A 21,050-nucleotide genomic window follows, 5' to 3' on the forward strand; every position below is an offset into this window, starting at 1 on the left:
TAGCATACAGTGCTTCCACTGCAGCCAGGGATTCTGAGAAATGGCATGCAAATGAGCACACAGATGAATTGTGGATGTTTTTTCTCCATCTTCCCAGTCAAACCAACATCCAAATGACATTGATAAATCGCTCACCAACTTTTTTATTTTATTTTTTAAACACACCTTTGTAGATGAAACCAAACCTTTAGGCTGCCAACATTTCATAATAGAATAATAGAAACCCGTTAGCGTGCAGAACCGGGGCCATTAATCTCTGCCACTTTCCCACCGGGACATTTAAACCCTAAAACTGCTGAGTGATGGAGAATTATGGCCGCTGCATTTGTTAATAAAAAGGCAAATTGACACTGTCCGTCATTCGGCTTCCTGGGAAATGAGACATTGGTTTGTTATTTTATGTTAACCTTGCGGGCAACAATGCTAGTACAGGTAGTCCTCATTATCCAACGTTTCACGTTACAACGAATGGCATATCCAACGCTTTACAATGCGACCCTATAGGCTGGTTTTCGACGCCAGAATGCGTTATCCAACGCACACCGCCACTGATTAACATGGGACTCACTTTACAGCGGTGTCACTATCCAACGCTGCTTCCAGAGCGGATTCCGTTGGATAACCGAGCACTGCCTGTAGGTTTTTTTTTCTTTTCTTCTTTCTTGGCTATAATAAGATATTACCAGTGGAAAGGAAGGAGCATAAGGAATTATCTCCCTGTGAATGTGTGAGCGAGGAGTCCCCCTTGTGGTGAAACTACAGGATAACAGGAGCTTTCAGGGAACAAAGGAATAAAAAAAATCTTTGTTTAGTGCGCTGTGGGCGCTAAAACGGTGCTACGTGGGATATTTCTGGGTAACTCGCTCACGTAGGAGCACGTGTGATATCGTTACAACTTATTTTCCAGACTCCACAGGGAATGCATCTGTGCACGTGGGCTCGTCTCTACTGAAAACCTACATGGCAATGAAATGCATTAATACTCGATCAAATTAAACTTATGAACCCGACACACACACACTTTCTTCGCCCCCCCACCGATTCTTTAAAGAGCCAAAACGTTGAGTATTAAACGTCACCATTTTTGCAGCTTTGTTGTGCTTGTCCTCTTTCGCTTTATACTTAATCTTCGGACGGTACACACCCTATATACTTATGTTTTATCACTGGTGAGTGCCCGGTTGGGGGAGATGGGGGGTATATAAATAAAAAATAAATAAAATATTGGCTAATAAAAGAGAATTTTGCATATTTTTGGTGTACCCATCCCTTTATTTTTGTACAGTACCTTATATGTATTCTGATAGCAGCACCCTCTCCAGCAGTCTAGTCGGTACTGAGTGTGTGCCCCAATCCCTTCACATTGCAAACACATACTTGTTACAGGTTATAGCTATCATTGCTTATATAACACCATCCACGTACATAGCGCTCCCCAGCAGTAATAGACGCAACAAAATTACCTTTCATGTGGTTGCTTTATTGAACGTACAATTTCCCCGACACTGCCCTTGGGATTCTCCGGCTATTAGCGCTAGTTTAAGGCTGTATTCGTTAAGATTGGTCGCACACGGTCACCCAGGGATTACTTGGGCGTCATATTCCCAACACGCAGGGATCATTTTATCAGAGATCTGCATCTTCTAGGTGAAAAAACCAAACGGGTAAAGCTGCAGATCTCTGTCCTTCTTGTCTGTCTGGCCTGGGCTGCCACTGCTCAGACAGGATTTCACTGCACGTGAAAAAGTTCATTTACATGTTCAACTCACGGTGCACTGCAGGGGTTGGGTTACTCTCCGACACTCATTAAGGACTGGCACTTGTTTAATGGCCTCATACACAATGCGATGGGGGGGAGAACAGAGAAGCATTCCAATAAAATGTACATGCCCCATTTAACAACGGTATCTGAAACGGCTCCCCTCTGCTGGAGAAGGTTTTACTCCCATTCATTTGACTGGAGCAGAATGTTTCTCCCACGCCAGGAATGGACTTCCCATCATAATACATATGGAGAGGGGGGAAAGTAAAGGTCTCAGAGAGGCTTCCTAATAATGTAAGTGTTTAACCAGGTCCAGGGAGGTATTCTGACCTTCACTGTATGGCCGCACTGTGACCAAACTGTTCGAACGACGCTGGGAGCAAGGAGGGGCGATCCCTTCCATTGCCCAGAGAAAACACAGGCTAAAAAATAAGCAGAGTTGAGTGTGCGGAACAGTGCACAACCAAGCGACTTTCAATATTGAGAAAGGATTAAAAAAAATCCATGGCAAACTCCATCAGTAGTTTAATAGCGAGCTTCCCAATACAAGGACTACATGAACGCACCTACGCGTTTCATGCCGAAGCACAAAGTGCTTCGGCATGAAACGCGTAGGTGCGTTCATGTAGTCCTTGTATTGGGAAGCTCGCTATTAAACTACTGATCTGTCAATTGCGGGGTTTGCCATGGATTTTTTTTTAAATCCTTTCTCAATATTGAAAGTTGTTTGGTTGTGCACTGTTCCGCACACTCAACTGTGGATTTCTACTTTCGACAAACTGCACGGCGTGGATGTAGTGGGTGTGGGCAATAGCGCCATGTAATCTTTCCTGTTTATACTGGACATTGCTGTGTTTATATCAATTAAGGATTGGGTGTATATTTGTGTGTCATTATTTGTGGTTATCAAGTGGATACCACTAGGCGCACACCCCTCTCTCTTTATATCAGTTGGATTATTGGATTTAAACACCACACGATTATCTGGACATTTGTTGGATGCATTAATGAATCTCTATGCCACACTTGATTATTTGACCACAATGCCTATTCTTAAAAAATAACCAGCACTGCGACAGCTCTGCCAGGACACGGGACGGGAGCTCAGGGCCGTTCCAGGACGCGAGTTTGGGTCGTACCATGGTGTGGGATGGGCATTCGGGCAGAGCTGTGCTAGGATGCAGGACAGGAGCTCGGAGCAGAGCCGTGCCAGGACATGGGACAGGAGCTCAGGGCAGAGCCAGGACGCGAGTTTGGGGCATGCCAGGATGCGGGACAGGAGTTCAGGGCAGAGCCGTGCCAAGATGCTGGATGGGAGCTCGGGGTAGAGCTGTGCCAGGACGTGGTACAGGAGCTCGGGGCAGAGCCGTGCCAAGATGCTGGATGGGAGCTCGGGGTAGAGCTGTGCCAGGACGTGGGACAGGAGCTCCGGGGCAGAGCCGTGCTAGGATACGGGACAGGCTCTGCGCCAGTACTGCCACACTGTATAATACAACAATAACTTCCCGCTTCCCTTCCCAGCCTCATCATACACTTCAGGCAGTACGCAACCTGCTAAAGAAAATACAGAAACCTATCTCCCCGCTGCAGCGAAGAGCGGAATACTCTGCAGCCGGGGATGATGTAGATTAACGGGAAGCACTTTTACCGTTAATGAAGCATCTGTATTCTCCACCAAAAACAACTTTTGTAGGGGGACAGGAATTTCAAAACCTGCGCAGCTGGATTGGTAAGACCTCACAGCACATCCTGGAGGGGGAACGTAGGAGGGTAGCCCAATAATTACACTCTTAATTACCTCCTCCACGGCAGGAACCACATCACAAACACAGAGCTGTTGGAGCAAAAGCATCTATTTAAGCAGCAGACAAAAAACAAGACAGAGCGCGATCCGCCGCACAGTATCAGCCATCCTCATTGGCTGCAGCGCCATTTGTAAGGACGACATCATTCAGAGCGTCCAATCGCAGTGACAAACACCCACAGCATCATCGGTTGAGCCACAAAAGGGAAGCCAGCGTGTCATGTAACCCAGGGGTGCTGAACTCCAGTCCTCGAGCTTCCCCTCCCCAAGTTCAGGATATCCCTGCCTCAATCAGATCCTCAAAGACTGCACCACCTGTGTTGAAGCTGGGACCGATTGACCCACCTGTGCTGAAGCTGGTGATAAAAACAACCCCCCCCACCAGGTCAGGATAAGGACTGGAGTTGAGCACCCCTGGTGGAAGCACAGAGCTCTGCACTCTCAGGGCAGGGAACGCCGATGTCGCCTCCTTCTGAGAGACGCAGCCACTGGTGCTGAGCAGGAAGCAGGTGTCACAGCTCGGCTCCGAAGGACCTTTCCACGAGTGCTGATGGGAGTGCCACTGGATCAGGCGCCGTGTGCAGGCGGCGCAGCTCTGGGACCTTGCTGGTATCTCAAAAGAAAATACCAGCAAGGGGCTTAACCTCATCCCCCCGAGGAGGGGCCCCTCTGACCCGGCCTCCAGGCGCATGTTCCCCCACCATCACCAGTCAGAGCGTTGTAACCTGCGGGGCAAGAAAACGCACAGTAAGGGGCTCTCCTCCTTTGCACTCGCTCAATCAGGCTGGATATTTAGGGGTTAACTGAAAAATACACATTGTAACTAGTGTATGAGTGGGCCGCAGCACGCAGTGCAAACCTGGACATGTGTGCTTAAAGCAGCAGACCAAGCAATATCCTACGTGTGTGCGCACACACACACACACACACAAATATTACTGTGTGCTCATCTGCATGTCTTAGACAGGTTTGCAGCCCTGCCTTTCACCAGTATCACCCAGCATACAGTGCTTCCACTGCAGCAAGGGATTCTGGGAAGTGACATGCAAATGAGCACACAGTGCCACCTTTTGCTTCAAAACCATAATAGATATTTTACTTTGAGAAAAACAACTCTGAATGACATTTTAATGTAACAAGCATTTTTTGTGCTTCTATAGCAACCATTTACAAAGTCACACCCCCTTCCTCTTCTGAAACAGTCACTGACACACCATTTTTGAGCCCTGCCCTCTCTAGCAATGCACCAATTGAATCTAGTGACTGCCTGGTCACATGATCTTCCCCACAGAACTTTGCATCTTTGGTCCTCTTCTGCTGCACTGACGGCCATTTAGTGAGCCCCCGAGCCGAATCCTTGACCAATCACAGGAGAACGGATCAATCGGCAACTTAGCCAATTACTTATTGTGTGGATTGTATTGAGGCACATATTAAAAAGGGGGGGGGGGGGGGGAGAGAAATGGGACTGTCAGCTTTAACTGCTGCTTTAAAGGTGAGTAGTATATAGCATGTTCTGTACAGAGCATTGTATACATAATGCCTTTAGTGTGTGTGTAATCATACAGGGGGTTCAGAGCAGCAGATAGGGCAACTATTCTGTCTAACCTCCCTGGTGAATGTAACATGGCTCCTGAATCCCTCTGCACTCAGATCTCCAACATATGGAGGTTAGAAAGCAGCAGACTGACCCTGCCTCCATCTGAATGCTACGTTGTATAAGGATATTCAGTATCTCCATGCTACCTTGTTACCACTTGCAGAAGCAGCAGTACAACAGAATAAGGCCTCAATTATACCAGAAACTGCAGCGCGAGCCGGTGACGTCAGCGGAGCGGCGCTACACGTGCACATGCAGAAGCGATTGGTAGCGCTACTGCAGGGAGACCTGGCCAGATCAATCAAATAATATATAATGCACTACGATTGGCCGTGCAAGTCACGTGATGCGCCGTCGCCTGTGAAAAACAAAATCTCAAATCTCTTCATGAGACAGAAGCTTTGCAGCACGTCGCGGCGCAACCAACGCGATTGGTATGTGCGCTTTCATTGCATTTTATTGTGTTGTTTTGAAGCTGCGCGATTTTTGGTATAATCACGGCCTAACACAACCCCCGACACAGCTGTAATCTGCACACTAAATGCATTAATGTTTCAGGATCGACTGCAGGAGTGGGCACACGTCAGGTGAAGGCTCTAGTTAAACAGACCTTAGATCAGGGGAGCGCAAACGTTTACTGCTGCGCCCCCATCTGCCTGCTCCGGAGCACGCACCCCCCTCCTACCTGGTAGCTGCGTCAAATGACGCTCCGGGGTCACGTGACGTTTGTTGTAGAGGCCTCACGCGATCCCCCGGCAAACCTGGAGGGGACGCCCCACCACTTTGCGCACCGCTGCCTTAGATTACTGGGACTGAATACAAACCGCGTCCGTGTCCTGATTCCAGCTGCCCTACAGTTCTGTCCCACACTCACCGCTTCCTCGCAGGGGTCTCCGCTCTGGTTTGGGCTTTGGGGCGGGTGATGCGGAGGTGCTGGGAGAGGGGCTCTGTGGCTGAGGAAAGGACACAGACAATGTATATATAGACGATCAGTGGCGCTGTCGGCCAGTGCTGCACAAGGTGATGCCTGACTACTTCTGTGTTCCAAGGTCAATTCTGCGACATGCACACACCCCAGTGATTTGGGAATAATAATAATAATATCCAAGTTGTCATTCCACCCCAGAGGTGGCTGCATGAACAATGTAACTATGTATTTGTAACCATATATTATTTGTCATCATAACTGTGCCCAGGACATACCGGTAACGCTCAGTGTATTACTTCCAGGTAACACGTTATAAATAAATGAATATATACATGTCATGGCCTAATGATGCAGGATCCCCCTGTTTGTATCTGGTGGAATGTAGGCATGGCAGGAATCGCCCTCACCTGACTCAGACGGGACGACACTTTGTAACTCTTCCCTTCCTTCATACTCTCCCAGCTCTCAATCTTATTCCGCCTTTTCTCCTCTTCCAGCTGAGAAAGAAACGAGTCAGACAGATGAGGCTCGGTGACGCCAGCCAGAGACGGACACGCGGGCCCTTATTCACTAGAGTGCTAAGCTTTAGTGCAGGGGTGGGCAACTCCAGTGGCCATTGAGGGCTGGAGTAGGCCACCCCTGCGCTAAAACTTCACATCCTTTAGTGAATAATGGCCTAGGGGCCAAATGGAACTAACCCCCCCCCCCTCCATATGTCTTGTCCATGGCAGAGATCACTGATTCTTTGTTGACTCCCAGCCAATATATCAAGAGACGCACCAACCTGCCCACACAGTGACTGTGCTGCTACTCAGGTTCATGTGGTGGTAAGAGGTGAACCTTGCATGCCCTCTCCTGTCCCAATGGCCAGAATGAGAACTTCTTTATTTGCCACTTTGCACTGATCATTGGTTTCCAAAAGGGGGAAAAAAACACCTTCTGGATATTGGAAAACATTGGTCCATCCTCCCATGAAACGCGCCATCACCGCGCCCCCCGTATCCCGGATACAATCCTTCCTGCGGTCCTTGTGCATCGGCGGACATACTACGAGGGGCAGCATATTCAATGTTTCACTCCCGTGTATGCTGAAACCTGTTGTAACGGTGACCAGCCTCTGTATCAGCACCCTCCGTGCATGCCATCGCACGGGCATACAGCGAGTACGTACATCACGGCGACGCTGCGCCCAGTCACGTATGATGTATTATGTCTGGCACACACCAGGGCTGTATATTCCCATTGCTCCGGCTTGTCCAGAGCGGGGAGGAAGCAGCCAGGACTCGGCTGCCAAAATGTGTTTTAGGCGGACGTGCCAGGTTTCTGCACGACCAACATGACTAGTGCTATGCCGGACCCTCCCAGCCCCTCACCCGCAAGGCATCTGCTCTGTTACCAGGGGCAGTGCATGGCACACACCGTCCTTCAGCAAACACTGGCTGTGTGTTAAAGCCCAAAATGCATTCGAACCTTGGTCTAGGAAGACATGGGCAGTGCGCCCAAGAGGCATTCCCCTAACCTTACCGCAAAAGCGTCAAGTCCTTACCCTACCCAGTTAAGCCCTTATCCTAACCCCTAATGCAAACGCTAATCTTCACCCCAAAAACATTAAACCCTTACCGTAAAATCCATCGCCTTAAACTCTCGCCCTAAAAAGCGAAACCTTAACCCCATCACCCCAAAAATAATAAATACATAAATCGGAGCCCTTACTCTAAAACCATAATCTTAAATCAGCCGTACCCTAAAATGCTTAACCCATCCTGAAACCCCTAACGTTAGCCCCTTAATAACTTACCTCAGAGGCAAGGTGTCCAATTCCTTTCAAACTATTATTTACTTTGCAACCTTACATTTTGGGGATCGGGGCAAGGATTTATTAAATCATCGGCGATAGTGCCGATCGGGGCATACCACATGGCTTTGAACATCAGGCATTTGTGACACAGTCGCACTTTATTACACAACCCCCTAATGATGGTCATTATCCTAATTTGTCCTGATGCAGATCAGCCCAACGCCTACCACGAGAGAGAGTGTCGGATTTGAGGGGTCAGGAAAAGAAGCGTTGGAATGTGACCATTACCTACCGCACAGGTGGGTCACAGCTCGCCGTGCCTACACCTCCGGGAATCACTGCAGCGCGTCACATGATGGGTCCCCATCACTGCTTAGTTAAGGCCATGTAATGTTTGCAGTGAAGAGGATAATACAGGGGGGGGTCAACAGATCTCCACTTCTGCACAGGTGGCTCCATCAGAGGCTCAGTCAAAGACAGCCTCTGATGGAGCCACCTGTGCTGAAGCAGGGATATCCAGAAAGCCTGACCTGTTGATGGCCCTCGAGGACTGGAGTTGGCCACCCCTGGGCTAAAAGGAAGTCAAGGAGGAGAATGTCCCTTAACCCTTCGCCACGCGTTGCTGACCCCTCTGGCAACATAGGGTTTAAACAGACAGAAAGGCGAGCAGTTTGCAGGTTACTCCTGCAGCGGTGAGCCAATCATGGGAAGGAGAGCAGAACCAGCGCCATTACCTGCTTCTGCTTTTCTTTGTATCTTTCTGCTTGGGAGTTGAGCTCCTCCTGCATCCTCAGCCGGGCGGCAGCCACAGCTTCCTGCCGCTTGACCACATCAGAGGGGTCTGTGGACACAGGGATAACAATGGTCAGGAAGTTGGGCCCTTGGGACACATGCAGAAGCGGGAGGGAAGTAACAGCTGGAGAGAACATTAGCGGAATAAAAATAGTAGTGGATGCAGAGAGAAGTCTTCCAGCAGAGAGGGTGTATATTATACAGTGAAGGGATTATACAATTGTCAGATTAAGTCTGCAGACTCATAGCAGTAACGTTGCTTTATACGCAACCGGATGCAGTGAGTGTCAGAGTGTTTCTCTAATAGAAACCAGGGGGACCACACAACCCCTTTTCCATTCAGGTCTCCGTGAGTCAGACAAAAAAAAATATTTCAGTGGTTTTCCTGGAGAATGGAAAGAGGGATAGGACAGGAGACATACGTCGTGGGGGAGACGGGAGAGGACATTATTGCTGCACTATACAAGGTGTGAATACACTGGGTGCCACCTTTATGGCGTGCAGGGGTGCTCAAGACAAAAGCAAAACGCCAAACCTGCCACAACTCTGCGTGGATCTGTGCGGCTCCACGTGACATTCTCCGTCAGCTTCTGTATCACCAGATACACCACGATGCAGCCAAACAGGATGTACCATCCGTAACTGGAGAAAGCAGAGCCCACTGGGGAGGAAGAGGCACGGACATCAGGGACACATACCCCCTCACAATACAGACACATAACCCTCCTAATGCAGTCATCTCATGGGGGGGGGGGGGGGAGGGGGAGGGCACGCCCCTCTCGCCCCCTCCTAAAACACAGGAGCACGCCCCTCTCAACACCCCTCCTAAAACACAGGGGCACGCCCCTCAACACCCCTCCTAATACACGGGGCACGCCCCTCTCGCCCCCTCCTAATACACAGGGGCACACACCTGTCGCCCCCTCCTAATACACGGGGCTCTCAACACCCCTCCTAAAACACGGGCACGCCCCTCTCAACACCCCTTCTAATACACGGGGCACGCCCCTCTCGCCCCCTCCTAATACACAGGGGCACACACCTGTCGCCCCCTCCTAATACACGGGGCACGCCCCTCTCGCCCCCTCCTAATACACAGGGACACTTACCACTCACCCCCTCCTAATACACAGGGCCACGTCCCTCTCACCCCCTCCTAATACACAGGGGCACGCACCACTCACCCCTTCCTAATATACAGGGACACGTACCCCCCCCACTCCGTATCAGACTCTCACCTGTTTGCTGCAGGTACTCCCCCCACTCCGGCTCCAGGCCGGGTTTCCCGGGTCTCCCCCCGTCTCCCAGCTCCATGCTGACGGTGCAAGTCCAGGATGTGTTTCTCTATTTACCCCGCGCCAGCCAATCACAGCCCGAGGTGACGTGTCTAATGCATGCGTCACATGGGGCGTGGAACGAAAGTGACCAATTAGCAGCCTTCGCCCTCCTGCGTTCCAAGCCTCGTGCTGGACCCGAGGAGCCCCGAGTTGATTGGTTGATACAATGTAGACGTCCAGTGACTGCGGATACATTGTATCAATGTGACAGACTGGGCTGCGTGTGAGGGAAGGCACAGGGACTGTGTGAGGGACTGGAGCCGAGTGTGAGGACAGGGGCTGAGTGTGAGGAGGAGGCAGGGGCTGAGTGTGAGGGGGAGGACAGGGGCTGAGTGTGAGGGAGAGGACAGGGGCTGAGTGTGAGGGAGAGGACCGGAGCTGAGGGAGAGGTCGGGGCTGAGTGTGAGAGAGGAGACAAAGGAGCTGAATGTGAGGGACTGGAGCTGAGTGCGAGGGAGGGGACAGGGGCTGAGTGCGAGGGAGGGGACAGGGGCTGAGTGCGAGGGAGGGGACAGGGGCTGAGTGTGAGGGAGGGGAGAGGGGCTGAGTGTGAGGAAGGAGACGAACTGTGAGGGAGGGGACAGGGGCTGAGTGTGAGGGAGGGGAAAGGGGCTGAGTGTGAGGAAGGAGACGAACTGTGAGGGAGGGGACAGGGGCTGAGTGTGAGGGAGGAGACAGGGGCTGAGTGTGAGGGAGGGACAGGGGCTGAGTGTGAGGGAGGGGAAAGGGGCTGAGTGTGAGGGAGGAGACGGACTGAGTGCGAGGGAGGGGACAGGGGCTGAGTGCAAGGGAGGGGACAGGGGCTGAGTGTGAGGGAGGGGAAAGGGGCTGAGTGTGAGGAAGGAGACGAACTGTGAGGGAGGGGACAGGGGCTGAGTGTGAGGGAGGGGACAGGGGCTGAGTGTGAGGGAGGGGAAAGGGGCTGAGTGTGAGGGAGGGGACAGGGGCTGAGTGCGAGTGTGAAGGAGCAGACAGGGGCTGAGTGTGAGGGAGCAGATAGGGGCTGAGTGGGAGGGAGGGGACAGGGGCTGAGTGGGAGGGAGGGCTGAGTGCGATATAATATACATTATAGTCTAAACCAGAGGGCATTATTTAAATGCTGCTTTCTGATTGGTCACATTTCCGGGCACTAATAACCAGTAATACCAGTCATTTTTGGCACAGGGCAAAGCTTTAAAAAAAATACTACTCAATATCCGGCTCAAACAGCGTAGCACCCGAGGCGGGTGGGAGGTGGGTCCGACGGTTGTTTTGTTGAGGAGAGTATTGAGACTGGGCTGGGGAACGGCGTAAGCGGCGGGTGGCACTGACGAGCATACTATTGGTAGAGGTGGGTTCCGGGACGTGCAATTGGTAGACAGGGAGGGGGGGCTATTACTAGAAAGTAAAAAAATTCCCTCGGGACAAATCGGCTTCGACCCTGGGCATTACTTGCCTGGTAATACCATGTGCCGAGGAGATCTAACACGGTCCAAACGTCTCATGGATTGAATTGGGCGGTTCTGGGAATATTTTAACTGTTTTGGTGTTTTAATCCTTCTGTACAGTACTCCTAGTGTGAGCAAGCTTGGGGTAACAAGTGCAAGTACTTTTTATTCAACCGCTACTTAACTAGATTTTTCTATATACTGCACTTTATAAAAGTTACATATAGGAAAATAATCCTTCCAATCCCATGTATGTGTATATCTGTAATAAAATGAGACCCTTTTATGTGGAGGCTTGTGGCTGTGCTTCCTAGCATCACACTTACATCACTGCTTCCACATCCAGCATGCCCAAGCTAAACCCTCACTAATTGGCTATGATGTCACAGTTCAATGTGATGTCACTTGCAAGTATAAATGCCATGGAAACAGGTGAGCAGTCACGGCCAGTCCTTCGGAGGAGCATTAAGTGCTCCTATCCCTCTTCCTTCACATGAGCCAAGTGAGCCCTGCTCTGATTGGCTACTGAGACATCTCACGCTTTTGATTGGGCTGTAGAGTTCTATGAATGAAACCGAGAGGTTTCTCAAATTGAATCTCAAATTGAGATTCTCCCAAGTTTTAAGATTCTAAGTTTCCAGCAAGAAAGGGCTGTTTCAACTAAAGCTGCCTGGAATTTTCTATCCTGTTTTTGCAACTGGTATCAGGGGAAAATACTTAAAAGATTCCCTGCACCTAGGAAAGTTAGGTTGTTATCCCAGGTCCCAATTAAGTGTGTCATTGTGTGTTTGCCTATTTGAAGGGAATAAACTACAATTTATTTTATTATCTTGTTTTGCTCAATGTATGATCCGGATATAAAAAAGGTGTAACTGGCCTGGTCTCCCGTTACATGTGCAATTTAACGACTGGACATTTTCTAAAACCATCCCGACTTAAAAAGCAACAAGTTCAAACTAAATAGAAAAAAAAAAAAAGTAACTTTTATTGGACTTTATACAGTAAAACATTTACATTGGCAAACGCAAAACAGAGCATCTTGTAATGAGAACCAGCACGGATACAAGGAGTAACTGAAGCTCAGTGATAACTATATCCACAGCTCAGGACCCGTTGGTAACAATATCTTCTTCCATGTCTTCTTCAGTTTCCTCGGCCGTCCCTGGAATGGACACAGCTTTTGAAGATTAGATAGTGAAGAAGAATGAAAAATCCACATTTAAAACGTACACGCTGCGTGTACCTTACTACAGGCAATGGGCACGATGTGAGAGCAACTCTGCGCGCAGCGGCTTCCTCGTACCCGCACTCATCTGGTGCACAACGTCTAATGTATCAAACCTTAAAGCAGGGTGTGCAACGCCAATCCTCAAGGGCCACCAGCAGGACAGGTTTTCAGGATATCCCCGCTTCAGCAGGTAGCTCAGGCAAAGACTGAGCCACCTGTGCTGAAGCCGAGACTGATTGAGCCACCTGTGCTGAAGCAGGAATAGCCTGAAAACCTGTCCTGTTGGTGGCCCGTGAGGAGTGGAGTTGCCCACCCCTGCCTTAAAGTGTGCACCTGTTGCAGAGCAAAGTTGTGCCTGTTGTACATCTGTGTGCGACAAAGGTAAAAGGATCCCCCAGTAACCCAATACACTAGCCGGCTTTGCTCTGACCCATTTATGTTCCCACTAAACCAAGCTCTTTGGGGCAGGGACTCCATTTGTCATAGATCAAAAAAAAAAAAAAAAGAAGAAGTGCTGGTGTGGCAATGAAGGCGCAGGCAGCCACAGGGGACGAGGCAGTGGTTCACCGGTAAGTATAGTCTTGGGCAGCCAGTTCTGGTTGTCAACAGCAGCGTAGCTGAGCTTGGCAGCCACAAAAGCAGATAACCATCAGCAGGACTGGTGCTCCAAACACTCCGGAGGTCAGGCATGTCCTCTACAGGTCACCCGGACTTCAGCGGTCACGGAGGGACATACATGGAGGTTTTAGATCTGCCGTAGGAAACAGCAGCATTAGACAGCTTACCTGACACACGGTCTTTGCCGGGAATCTGACCTGACTGCAGCAATCCTTTGAGCCTTTCTACTTCTGCCAGTGTGGTAGCGTTGGCAATGGCGTTCTGCAAGACATGGTGCATGGTTAGCGGAAACAACCCCAGAGGCATGTGGGTAACAAACAGAAAAAAAAAACCTGCTAGAGTGCGCACAGAGAACCGTTTTACCATCGCTGCAGCAGTGAGCAGCAGAATCTACGAGTTACAATGGGATTACTGTCACCCTGTGTGCAGCCTGTGGACACGTGCGTGATTACAGACTAATGCAGAGATTTGAGCCCTCCTCACCGTGACGGGCAGTTTTACCCACGCACCCGGTTAGGGCGCTACAAATAAAACAGTTACAGCAGATTCTCTCACACCAGACGTGTGCGCTAAGTGAACCTTTCCAACTTGACCTACATAAACACACACTATGCACCCCTGATACACACACAAACTGCAACCCCTAATAAATGGTGGCAGAGATATCCAATATTTTACCTTGATGGCTTCAACATCACCTGGGGAGGGACCTAATCGCTTCCTTTCTGTTGGTAAACCGGCACCCGGAGTGAATCTGAAGCAGAAAGGCCCTGCATTAAAAGTGAGTCCTAAGCATCCTCTATCTGCTTCTCTCATCTTTCAAAGGTGAAACCATGAAAGTGATTTAAAACCAGTGTAGTATCATATCTTTGTCAACAACTGATACAATAAAGAAATCTCCCCTCCAGAAGCACCTTGTTTTAAGTGGTTTTATATCCAGGAAAGTCTTTAAAACTGAGGGTACATCTAAAAAACAACCAGCTGTAATATTTGAAATACATGCAACAGGAACATAGTGTTACAACTGCTGCTCTGAAATGGTGTTTCCAAATCTTGTGCAGTTTGAAGTCCTTACAGCGGACCTGATATTCAAGGTTCTGAATATTCATGGTGGTTTCAGGCCCACATTCAACAATGTGTCACTAATGACAAGATGTAATGAATATATAAAACCTCTGCGTAACAAGGGAAGACGCTGTTCCTGCATAATGGAAGTATATTTAAAACAAATATATATATTTTAGACGTTAGCCATATCTAGGGGCATTTCCCCCACCCCACCCCCATCAGCTAGCTCTGATACCAGATCTGTTATACCAGAGGTGGCCAACTCCAACCCAGTCAGGTTTTCAGGATAGCCCTGCTTCAGCACAGGCTTTTGCTAGACTGTACCGCCATTTAATAGCAGGTTTGAATTGGTTTTACTGGCGGCCGAGTTACTCCGTACGAGGTGCTTGTGAAGGGGAGTTCCAGTTTTCAGATGGGAATTCGTATCTTACGTTTTTGATCTCTTGGCAATATCCTTTGCAAGCTGTGCACCCCGCTTGCCCTTGAACATTCTCGCTGCCTCCTCTCGCTCCTGAAGCGATACCACACACACATCGTTAAATTAAAACCAGCAAAAGCAATTGGAAAATGGCGTCTTCATTTACAAACGAGGAACTGCCGAGGTCGCTTATTAAAAAAAAAAAAAAAGGAGGCACTGACGGATAGACAAACAGCCATATTAAAATCCCAAGACCAAAGCTCGTGAACATCACTTCCCCTTTAGGATAAAATATAACCTGCGAGCGACCGAGAATTGCTAGATCAGTAATGCTTTGCATCAAAAACAAGGCGAGGACTTGAGTCCCGGATATTATTAAATATTACCAAGCAGCTCAATTAAAACGGGTAGTGATTTGGAATAATGATCCAACAACCTGCTGCAGGCTAGCAATTGAATCATTCTACACAAAACCACTATCCCTCGCAGTGGCTCTGTGGTCCCAAGGGTCCAGGGAGACACGAGTAGGAAATTTTGACCAAAGAGGTGCACGTGGAACATATGGTCCAAAAATAAAGTTAAAGATGCATTATGGACTTTCCCATCCCTGATCTTCATCAACTCGGACTTCCCTCCAGGATGCTCCCAAAGGCAATTTACCCAATTTCTAAATTTAGACATTAAATTAGCAGCGGATTTGGTGAAAAAGGGGAGGGTTCTGTTCTACCAGGATATCCCCCCCAAAATATCAATCGCAAGATTTTCACCTCTTTAAATACCTCCAAATCAGACATTTTCTCTCGTCAATGTCTCAGAACGGGAGTTTCCCCAACATATCAAAATTTGAAAAGTATTGCAAAAAAGGCACCTACCAGAGAGGATTGATATCGGGTATATACAAGGGGATGGAATCGTCAGTAAATATACCAAACCATAACTACATGCTTAAATGGGCCGAAGACCTTAATGTGGAAATAGAAAGGGACGAGTGGGAGGATATCTGGGAGTCGGCAGCCAAAACCTCAATTTGTACAATAACAAAAGAAAACATCTACAAAATTCTATTTCAGTGGTACCCAACTCCTAGCAGGCTGAGCCAGATCTTCCCTGGAACACCAGATATATGTTGGAGGGGGTGCGGGTCTAGAGGAGATATGGCTCACATACAATATGGTGGACATGCACGGCGGTGCAGAACTTTTGGGTCATGATCCAGAGTATAACCCTGGAGGTTACGGAACTAAAGATGCCCCCTAGACCCGCTGATCTTTGTGCTGCCCAAACCAGTAGTGGATATTCCGTCCCCGTGAAGAAATTAATATCTTTCATCCTAACCGCGGCGATATGCTCCATTGCTGCGGCTTGGAGAAAAATGAACACCCCATCCAAAGAAAGTGTACAAAAGAATAAACGAAGTCTAGTACATGGAAAAGTTAACTGCCCACCCAAACCAAACTACTGAGCGGTTCTATAGAACATGGGAGCCTTGGATCCAAAGTTAGGAAGATTAAAGGAGACAAGGCCCCAGGCCCACTCCCCCTATTACGTTCCCCTCCCAACCCACGTTTCCCCATTCCCCACCCCCTCTCTTCTATCTTATTTTCTCTATCCACTTTGTAATCTCACCAGAGACTACGGTTTAGTAGATCAATAATAAGTCACGAAGGGAATAATATGAAAACAACCAATAGATCTGGAGATCACTCAACTCATATGGATTTTATATCTTAAATGTGAACATTGAGGTTACACCAATATTTCCTGTAACTTGTATCTGCTTCACTATGTCTCTCCCTTTGTAAAGTATAATTTGTGCAGGTCTCAAAAACCGCAATAAAAAAAAAAAAAAAAAAAAAAGATTTAAACAAAAACACAGTAACCTGTGGCGGCCCTACCACAGCGACTGGTGTGTGAGTCCGACACCTGTGTGGGAGTCGGTCACCTGTCCTCTACCTTGGGTAGCAAGCAAAGTCCTTCCACTACTCTGCTTTGTAAGGAGCTTGAAAAGACCAGATTGACCGAGCACATCACAGCTCCAGTCACTGCGGGTCCGCTATAAGAATAAAAAGCTTTACACGGAAGTGTAGTCACAAGTTGCTGCTTTCCACGGCAGGATGTTAATGTTCAACTGCATTCCAAATAGGTTAGGCTGATTAAATCCACCCATCTCCGGCAGAACGGATATGCACAGCAGTCCCACTCACACTTACCGCTAGTTTCACTTTCTGGAAGTCCAGGATCCGGATCTGTGGTACCTTGTGAATCACATACAGCCTATAATCCTTCTTGTTAATGACAGGATTCCTTAGCAGGCTGTAAGGACAGAAGACAATTCCTAAATATTGTGACAACAATAAAAGATGGTGGGTATGCAGCTACACATTTACATAAAGGTGCCATGGACCTATGTTTGGGTAAACGTAGAATATTTATCTCCTCTGCATCTCCAATGCACACACAACATACAGGTTCACTAACCCTCTTTGGCGACTTACCATAGATAGCTGAGGTGTTTAATCGTAGCCAGATGATCCAGATCACCCTGAATAAATAAAACTCAATATTATTAACCAAGTGGTCAAATTACGCGACAAGAACTAAAACATTATTAAATGCAGCCAAGAACTGAAGGACGAAAGACGAAAACGAGTCATCCCATGTGCTGCGCGCTATACGAAATAGTTATTGCTGAATGTGTGTTCTTCACCCTACGCCATGTCTGGAGATTCCGGGCGTTACCAAAACCTGGTGTTAACTTACCAACACACACAAAGCAGGCCATAGAGAGAAACCACCCAAGTCAGGGGTGGGCAACCAACAGGTCAGGTTAAGGTCAGGTTAAGGATACTGTTTGAGCACAGGTGGCCCTTAAGGACTGGAGTTGCCCACCACCAACCCAGTGTATTATATTGCATAAAATACCACCAACAAATGTTTGCACTTACCAACTCCATAATACTGTTGTTTGTGAGAATCAGTTCAGTTAGGTTCGGCAAAACCTGTTCGAGACCCTCCCCTATACGGCTAGAAGAAGAGCAAAACAAGATATGAACACAGATTGATGAGAGGACACATGGCTCAGCTTTTCTGCAATATCCTCTTTACTGACCAACCTCGTCATCTTCTCTCTTATCACACACACTCACTCACTCACTCACTCACTCACTCACTCACTCACTCACTCTGCTGGGAGGATGCCCCATGCCTCCACTAATCAATAAAATACATTCCAAAAAGCATTTATCAGAACTCAAGAGTAATGTTTTACAAATAATGCAAAAATTTACAAATGTCAACGCATTCAGGTAGCATCTAAATGAGATGCGTATTGGCTCCTCCAAACACTCCCCCTCCCACAAACTGTGCACTGGAAGTCTCCCCCTCCCACAAACTGTGCACTGGAAGTCTCCCCCTCCCACAAACTGTGCACTGGAAGTCTCCCCCTCCCACAAACTGTGCACTGGAAGTCTCCCCTCCCACAAACTGTGCACTGGAAGTCTCCCCCTCCCACAAACTGTGCACTGGAAGTCTCCCCCCCCCCCCCACAAACTGAAAGACCGGAGATTACACAGAGTGCACAACACACCATATTCTGTTATTGTTCACCAACAAGGTTTTAAGTCTTTTCAATAAGGGGAAACCGTCCAACTTCCTGATCTCATTATCCGAGAAGTCAATGGTATCAAACTGATCCAGCGTCGCCCCCAGGTTTTCAATAACCGGGATTTTGTAGCCTGCATTAAAGAGAAAGCCATAAAGAAATAGAAGACACGCATTAATAAAGTCTGTTCGATAGCTTTGATGTCACTTACATTCATCACAGCTGCTGCTCACGGGCAAAGGGAGGGTTGAGACAACTACCCTATTCTCCCCATTTCAGCTCCAGCAGCTTCTGCCACAAGACCCAAGGCAGGGTCAGGATTTCTTTTTCTCTCATTACGCAGCACAAAGAATTTTGCCGGCATGAGGCCCGATCACATATCACAACCAATTACTGAGGCACGGGGAGATATACATGGGGGTAAAAAAAAGGAAAAGCGCAAACTCTCGTGATATTATACAATGAATTTAGTAGATTAAAGGTTGTGAATAATCATACAGCGGTGAGAATGTATACGACCAGGCAAATATAACATTCCGACAAGTGAAAAAACAATCAGGGGTCTTCGGATTGCCAGACCCTCACAGGCATCACCAAAATAACAGGAGCTTCATAGAAGAGCCCACCGAGCAGGCGATAGGAAACAGGTAAGTAGAGACCCACGATCGCTGCAACATTTGGAGAATAATCATGCCGGTAGGAAAGGCCCCCACTCCCAGATGTTTGCATGATCACTGAAGTGGTGAAGGCATCTGTTCCAGTCCAAAGTGGGCTCATCCCACGCTCCACTCAGCTGCGCAGTTCTCACTGAAATCCCCTCTGTTCAAGGAGCAGCTGCAGCACAAGCATTGGATTAGATTGCGTGCAGTTTGCTTTGAATCTTCGAGTTATTTTCACAGTTGCCCAGTGAACTCTACAATTCATGTTATTTTGTGACGGTTTGATCTCGGAGTACTTTTTGGGCAGTGACGCCACTCTCGAGCGCTTGTGCTGCAGCTGCTCCTTGAACAGAGGGGGATTTCAGTGAGAACTGTGCAGCCGAGTGGAGCGCGGGATGAGTGCACTTTGGGCCGGAACAGATGCCTTCACCACTTCAGTGATTACGCAAACACCTGGGAGCGGGTGCAGGTGCCTTCCCTACCGGCATGCATAGTCTCCAAATGTTGCAGCGATCGGGGTCTCTACTTATCTGTTGCCTATCGCCATCCCGGTGGGCTCTTCTATGAAGCTCCTGTTATTTTGGCGATGCCTGTGAGGGTCTGGCAATCCAAAGACCCCTGATGGGTTTTTATACTCGTCGGAATGTTATTTTATATTTGCCTGGTCTTATACGTTCTCACCGCTGTATGATTATTCACAACCTTTCATCTAATAAATTCACTGTATGATATCACATGAGAGTTTGCGCTTGTCCTTCCCTCCCCCACCCATTTCTAGTCTGATGTTTGAGCCGTCTTATCTGACTAGCTGCAACTCTTTTGGTTTAAGGGAATTACCCCGACTGTATTAACACAACATTGCATTGTTTGTTACTTACACTTTGATGAGGAATATTTATTTTCCTGTGGGACATAGAATTACACATCACTTTTGATAATCAGAGTGCACAGTCTCTCAGGGAGATAAAGCGACTTGCCCCTGGGATTTGAACCAGGTTTCCCCGCCTTCCAAGCAGCGACATCACCCCTGAGCTGCTCTCTCTACCACCACCTCCCCCGGTCTTTCCCCCACCACCTCCCCCGGTCTTTCCCCCACCATACCCTCACCCCCCGGAGTCCCTCACCCTCTCCCCCCTTACCCCGCAGGTCCAGCTCCCGGTCCCGCACGGCGTTGGTATACTGCGCGGCCTGCTCGATCAGATCAGCCGTGAGCTTCACCATGGTGCCCGGGGGAGGAGAACAAGAAGCAGCAGTGCGACTAGGCCTCGAAACACGTCACTTCCTCTGTGCGCGACGAAACCAGATAGCCTATCACAGAGAAGCATGCCAAGCGCGGCAACCAATCAGCAGCCTCCCCCGCCCCCTGAAGCGACAACCAATCACAAGCAGCTGCAGGTAATGCCCGAAACAGGCGAAAGTAATCAACAGCAGAGCAGGGGAGATAATCGAGCGCCCAAGTGATGAATGCAGACCTGCTCTGTAGAGTGGCGCAGAGTATAACCAGCACCCTGCAGGCTGACATTCTACTCACCCACAATAATTTTATACATGTAGCCAAGTCACCGGATGGCTACTATTATGCCCTTGGCTGGCAGTAAACAAGCAGGCCTTGCCAGTAGTTGGTATGGGGATTTTCCCCTCCGAGGAGCTGCACTTGAGTGACAGCGGAGGGTGGGTGACTGACTGACTGACTGACTGACTGACTGACTGACTGACTGAGTGACTGACTGAGTGAGTTGGTTTGTTTGACTGACTGAGTTGGTTTGACTGACTGCCTGGGTGGGTACGTGGGTGGGGGGTGACCGACTGCCTTTTTGACCGACTGCCTGGGTGGGCGGGTGTGTTGACCGACTGCCTGGGTGGGTTGGTTGACCGACTGCCATTGACCGACTGCCTTTTGACCGACTGCCTTTGACCGACTGCCTTGGGTGGGTTGACTTTTGACTGACTGCCTTTTGACTGAATGACTGCCTCTGACCGACTGCCTGGGTGGGCGGGTTGGGTTGACCG

At 48.8% G+C, this 21,050-nt stretch overlaps 2 protein-coding genes across 4 annotated transcripts; both read right to left on the reverse strand.

The window, feature by feature from the left end:
* Window positions 1–3,597: 3,597 nt before the first annotated feature.
* SELENOS (selenoprotein S) lies at window positions 3,598–10,081 on the reverse strand. 3 transcript variants are annotated; one of them, XR_012788867.1, is made up of 7 exons: window positions 9,923–10,081; window positions 9,220–9,345; window positions 8,627–8,733; window positions 6,502–6,591; window positions 6,041–6,119; window positions 3,912–4,291; window positions 3,598–3,881 (listed from the first exon to the last, which is right to left on the reverse strand). XR_012788867.1 is itself a non-coding variant. In XM_075575293.1 (6 exons), the coding sequence occupies exons 1-6, from the start codon at window positions 9,996–9,998 to the stop codon at window positions 4,212–4,214; spliced, it is 558 nt and encodes a 185-aa protein (XP_075431408.1). In that variant the 5' UTR covers window positions 9,999–10,081; the 3' UTR covers window positions 3,598–4,211. The 3 variants fall into 3 exon arrangements, 2 of the variants coding, with proteins under 2 accessions (XP_075431408.1, XP_075431409.1); XM_075575293.1 differs by having other exon boundaries at window positions 3,598–4,291; XM_075575294.1 differs by having other exon boundaries at window positions 3,598–4,291; window positions 5,991–6,119.
* A 2,328-nt stretch (window positions 10,082–12,409) lies between these two features.
* SNRPA1 (small nuclear ribonucleoprotein polypeptide A') lies at window positions 12,410–20,327 on the reverse strand. Its single transcript, XM_075575295.1, has 9 exons — window positions 20,180–20,327; window positions 18,367–18,514; window positions 17,726–17,804; window positions 17,276–17,322; window positions 16,991–17,093; window positions 14,794–14,873; window positions 13,973–14,048; window positions 13,462–13,555; window positions 12,410–12,610 (listed from the first exon to the last, which is right to left on the reverse strand). Exons 1-9 carry the CDS (start codon window positions 20,259–20,261, stop codon window positions 12,552–12,554), a joined length of 768 nt encoding a protein of 255 aa, XP_075431410.1. The 5' UTR covers window positions 20,262–20,327; the 3' UTR covers window positions 12,410–12,551.
* Window positions 20,328–21,050: the final 723 nt, after the last annotated feature.

The sequence above is a fragment of the Ascaphus truei genome, chromosome 18, assembly GCF_040206685.1.
Source record: "Ascaphus truei isolate aAscTru1 chromosome 18, aAscTru1.hap1, whole genome shotgun sequence".
Classification (NCBI taxonomy): Eukaryota; Metazoa; Chordata; class Amphibia; order Anura; family Ascaphidae; genus Ascaphus; species Ascaphus truei.

Coding starts and splice junctions, on each gene's coding strand:
- SELENOS (XM_075575293.1), bottom strand. CDS start 9,998: ATGGAGCTGGGAGACGGGGGGAGACCCGGGAAACCCGGCCTGGAGCCG. Junction 9,346..9,922: donor GGAGTACCTGCAGCAAACAG/GTGAGAGTCTGA, acceptor CTTCCTCCCCAG/TGGGCTCTGCTTTCTCCAGT. Junction 6,592..8,626: donor ACAAAGAAAAGCAGAAGCAG/GTAATGGCGCTG, acceptor TTTCTTTCTCAG/CTGGAAGAGGAGAAAAGGCG.
- SNRPA1 (XM_075575295.1), bottom strand. CDS start 20,261: ATGGTGAAGCTCACGGCTGATCTGATCGAGCAGGCCGCGCAGTATACC. Junction 17,094..17,275: donor AAACACCTCAGCTATCTATG/GTAAGTCGCCAA, acceptor CTGTCCTTACAG/CCTGCTAAGGAATCCTGTCA. Junction 14,049..14,793: donor ATTGCCAAGAGATCAAAAAC/GTAAGATACGAA, acceptor TTTCTGCTTCAG/ATTCACTCCGGGTGCCGGTT.